Below are 5064 nucleotides of genomic sequence, written 5' to 3'. Positions count from 1 at the left end.
CCACTCTACCATCCCCCCGTCTCTCTGTCCCTCGTCTTTTTTTTACAGCGATCATTTTCAGTGAGCGATCAGCTGTTCATTTTAATTTGTTCATTTAGTTAATCTCAGATAATTTACAGATTCAGACACAAAAAGTTTTAATTTTGAAATTATTTCAGCATCAGTCAATGTTTCTCTTCATATGAACCATAATTAACCCTTACACTGCTGGAAGAAGTGAGACTCATGTGTCTTACTGCTCATGCCTGATCAGGAAATCTGTGATCCACCCAGTGGGTCTAGTAAACAAACCATGAATGTGCATTAATCCCAGATTATTTACACCTGACTTGAATGAACCACCGTAATTGAGCGTGGCTTGGTGTTAGAGCAACAGATTACAGCTGTTTACAAGTTGAAGGCTAGTTCAACCTCAGCTTACAGCTCAGATCCTGRATTTATTAATCGGACTTTTGTACAATAGGCCTCTGTTCTGATGTTTTGGATCAACTCTGCTGTCCAACACAAGAAGCTGGACTGGACTCTGAAGAACATGTTTGTGTTTCAGAGGTCAGAACCTCAGACAGAAAGCAGGACCCCCAGGACCTGCAGAACCTCCAAGATCCAGCTGTCTGTCCATGAAGAGTGACTGGTCCACTGCAAAACCTCCAGACTTCAACAGTGAACCTGACCCTACAGACAAAATGTAAGAAAACAGTTTTTAAATTATAAAGCTGTTTCCTCATATTTTACACACTAAAATGTTGAATCAAACTAAAACTTCAGTCCAGGAGCCTCATGAATCAAAGAGTCCAGATTGATACTAAAAGCTGTTGTAGTGACAAAATGTGAAACACGAGTACACACAGAAGTATTGAGTTTGACATGTTTCTGTGCTTCTTTCCTTCAAACACCTAAACAAACAGAGCTGAGCTCAGGTCAGAAACTTCTTCATTTAAATATGTAAATCAGTCCTGCATGTATGATTCTTCTCTGTRTGATGATGTAATCTAACATCTAAAACGAAGCTCAGATGTAGGAAAAGGTTTAATTTTATAGAATGTGAGTCAGAGACACTCCTAAATCCATGTGGAGGACAAACAGGTGTCTCTCTGTCCTCTGGTATTTGTGTTGTGAACAAAGAGGAGTGACTGTGTGTGAAGCTGCTGCTGTCAGAGCACAGCTCACCTGCACAGGTAATGAAGAGGTTAAACAGTCAGACATGAAGGTGGGAGGAAAGAGACGGACCACCACCTCTGATGCAGTAATGTTAGACACCACTTCCTGTAAATAAATTACATATTTTATTGTAAATGAATAAAGTGAAGCAGGGAACAGATCTACAGGTGCAGCACTTTACAACTTTACTTGTTTAATAACATAATTACTGTAAACACAGAGAAGGRGGTCYCTGCAGTCACTAAGTGGGAGTTTCTTGTTGTGTGGGAGGAGTTTGTTAAAGATGTGTTTGGTCAGATTGGCTATTTAGGTTGGGCTTTGAAGAAGCTATAACCATTCAGTTGGATGAAGGCTGGGCAGCTGGGGCTACGTCACATGTAGTGTGGTTGAATTGGCCAAAAAGCACATCCATCCGTTATCTTTCACTTTATCTGAAGTCAGATCACAGGGTTCAGCAGCTTGAGCAGGGAAGTCCAGACCTCTTTTCTCAGCCTCCTCTTCCAGCCCTTCTGGGAGGACTTCCAGGCCAGCTGAGAGACCTAGTTTCTCCAGAGTGTCCTGGGTCTTCCTCAAGGTCTTCTCCCAATGTGACATGSCTGAAGGGCCTCCATAGGGACCCAGAAAATAAGGAATTACAGTAGTCCATCCTAGATGTGATAAATGCATGGATCCGTTTTTCTGATTTCTGACATTTACTGCCCCCTACTGTTTAATCTGAATCTATTCTCACACTAGTTCCACTGATTTCTGTTTTCATTTTCTCTTCCAAACATGTTCAGACTGTCTGCAGTCAGGTTGGATGAAGTCCTTGTGAGGATCCAGAGTCTGACCTGCAGCAGACAGCAGTCAGAACTCAGGAGAGAAACAGCAAGTTATGCTAACTGAGTTAGCATCTGCTAAAACCTGACAGAACAGATTTCTGTTCGCTTCAACATCTCAAAGCTCCTGAACAAATGTTACCTGGTGGATTTTGGCCTCAGATGGTTGAGAAAATGGAGTCAAATAGTCAAATATTTGTCTGATTTCAGAGTGAAGCAGAGGAGCTGGGAGTTTCTRAGGTTGTAATAGTTTAATCTTCCTCTAAACTTCATTTGGTGACTCCATGACTCTGAACCATTAGTCCATGACTTCCTGCAGCTGAACCAGACCACCACCAGAACCTGCTTAAATGTTCTGATCCCCCCAAAAGCTCCAAGTGTTTTTGGAAAGCAGATGTCTTTATTGTGAGTCTGGATCACATCCACTGACAGACTGGACCTGATGGAAGCAGAAATGTAACACCATGTTCCCTCCTTCATCTGCAGCTTGAAGAAAAATTAAAAGTCTGCAGAGATTCACTGARTCACACAGTCAGAGGATATGAAGAACAGATGTTCATCAGATGATGACATCACTGTTTATTCATCAGATGATGACCTTACTGTTTACTCATAAGATGATTACATCACTGTTCACTCATAAGATGATTACATCACTGTTCACTCAGATGATGACATCACTGTTTACTCAGATGATGACATCACTGTTTGTCAGACGGATCAGCTGATTTCATTACAACTGATTTATTTTTCTATCATCAGAGCTGCTGCTATTGCTGGACCCTCAGACACTCACTGTGAAGTTGTGGTCTCAGCTCTGATGTCCAACCCCTCCCATCTAAAACATCTGGACCTGAGTGGGACCGACCTGTCTACCKCTGCAGTGGAGCTTCTGTGTTCTGGACTGGAGAGTCCAAACTGTAGACTGGAGGTTCTGAGGTCAGTTCACAGCAGCTGTTGGAGGTTTTCTATGCTTGTCCAACTAAACATCAGTTTTCACCTTCAGCTCTGTGTTTTCATTGTTGAGTTTTCTCATCATGACAGATGTAAGGGTTCAGTCTTACACTCTTATAACAAGGTTATAAGGAATATATTTTAGCAAGGGATCTCTTTTATTTTCAGTAAACTATTACTCCCGTGCAAAAATGAATGGACACACAAAGTGACTCTGTCAGTGAATTTTGATTAGATCCATAAATAACTGCGACCGTTTATTTTTCAAATCATACAAAATCACTAAAATACACTTAATTGTGAGCAATTAATTTCCCATAAAATTTTTAGGGACCAAAAAAAAGCGCTTCAGCTTCTTAATTGTTAACCACACTTAAATACAACACAAACGTCAAGTTTTAGATGTTCAAATACCAGACATTTGAGGCAAATAACTTAGAGTTGGCAAGGAAGGCTTTAAGAAAAAGGGAGGAAAATAAGGTGTTAGCTTTTCCTAACGTTTATCCTAAATATTATGGGTTTAACCAGAGAAAGGCAAGGTGTTTTCTACTTTGCGTCGGTCAGACAGCAAAGTTCACAACACATGCCAGCTTTTACCCTTGAAGATGAGTTCTGTCACCTGTCCAGGTATTTTGGGGTTCTGTTTAGAAAATCCATTTTAGGACCGTCAAAACAGGGGATCCTGAAGGCATGTAGGTCTACTCGCTTGCGTCCACGTCAAGCCGTAGAAAAAAGGCGAAAACAAACTGAACCTGGATTTCGAAATAAGACTTCCGGCAGGAAAGTTTTCTAAGTGGATCGACCGGGCGTTGGTCGGATCCAGCTGTGCGGTTTTCCCTGTTGGCATGAAGGGCTAAAACCAACACAGTTTCAGCTCTTGATTCCCCGTTCGAGAATATAGCTGCGAGAGAAGACTGGACGTCTTCACAGACGGGCGGTCCGTCACTTTCTGCCGTCCGGGCGGAAACTGTTAGTTTCTAAAGAGCTTAGAGGATCTAAGTTCCGCCCTCCGGAGGTGAGATTAGAAAAGTGATATCAAGGAAAATGTTAGTTTCAGAGATTTGCCGTCACCTCCTGAAACTAAGCAAGATTTTTACTTCTGTGTAGTTCAGAAACAAAACATTTTGTGACCCATTTAATTATCATCTGATGAGAACTTCTTTAAAACATAACTGAAATGAAAACTGAATTGCTTCTGAAGTGTAGAAAAAAACCACGTCTTCTTGTTGAAGTGGAACTGCTATTGCCCGGATAAAGATGACTCTGGAAACAGGCTGGTTTGAACAGCAAGCACCTTTATTTTAGCAGTTCAAGGAGATACAGCCTAAAACCAAATTGTGGCCTCCAACCAAATGATTTCACCAAGTTAGAAAGATGGAGAAAGAAGGCCCAGAGTGGGGGTGTACAGGGTTCTTTAAACATCCTAGACAGATGTACATAAATCTTGTCACGGTGTACCTCAAGCGTTGTCCTAATATGGTGATGTGTGTGGAACTCTGAAGCTGGATGGCTGATGGACTACACTTGTGTACATTCCTGAGACAAAACCCCACTTTTAGGACACTACACTTCAAATTCAAAACATCTGCAAATATGATTCAGACAAGTAAAACATTGATGTTTCATCAACTTTAAACCATAAAGATTTTTTAGTTAAATAAAATTTTTGCACAGAAAATCCATACATAGCTGAAATCATACTGAGGGAGAAAATAGATCTGTCCTCCTTCCTCCTGTAACTTTGATAAACAAAATTATCAAAATGCGTAATAAATTTCAGTTAATAGAACAATAAATCAAATTAGACAAAGATTCTTCTGTCTATCATCTGATTAATAAGAAGAGAATGTCTCTTTGAAAAGTTAAGGCAACCTGACGTGGCCTAAATTCAGTTCTGAGTGTATTTGTCCCTTTAAAGGCCCATCAGAGGACTGAGGTCGAGGTAAYCCCTACATAGATCATTAAAAGTTCACCAAACTAGGAAATAGGATTAAGCTGTTTTTTTTGTGTTATCCTGGATTGACTAATCCTTGATATATTTGCAACAAGTAACAAGACACCTTTCTTTTGGCTGCCACCTGTAGGGGTATTTTAAACGTTAGAATTCTGAAATAGATAATTTGTGAATATATTT

General features: G+C 40.5%; 1 protein-coding gene across 1 annotated transcript in view; it reads left to right on the top strand.

The window, feature by feature from the left end:
- Nucleotides 1–546: 546 nt before the first annotated feature.
- LOC106535282 (NACHT, LRR and PYD domains-containing protein 12) overlaps nucleotides 547–5064 on the top strand; it is a gene marked incomplete at its 3' end in the record, with an annotated part of 51071 nt that continues 46553 nt past the window's right edge. Inside the window, 2 exon segments of the mRNA XM_014032256.1 lie at nucleotides 547–685; nucleotides 2739–2915. Of these exon segments, the coding sequence (XP_013887710.1) occupies nucleotides 618–685; nucleotides 2739–2915 (245 nt within the window). The 5' untranslated portion in view covers nucleotides 547–617.

The sequence above is a fragment of the Austrofundulus limnaeus genome, unplaced genomic scaffold (assembly GCF_001266775.1).
Source record: "Austrofundulus limnaeus strain Quisiro unplaced genomic scaffold, Austrofundulus_limnaeus-1.0 Scaffold1405, whole genome shotgun sequence".
In the NCBI taxonomy this organism is placed as follows: Eukaryota; Metazoa; Chordata; class Actinopteri; order Cyprinodontiformes; family Rivulidae; genus Austrofundulus; species Austrofundulus limnaeus.
Note: the sequence above shows the minus strand (reverse complement) of the source record. Positions and strands in the feature narration are given on the sequence as shown.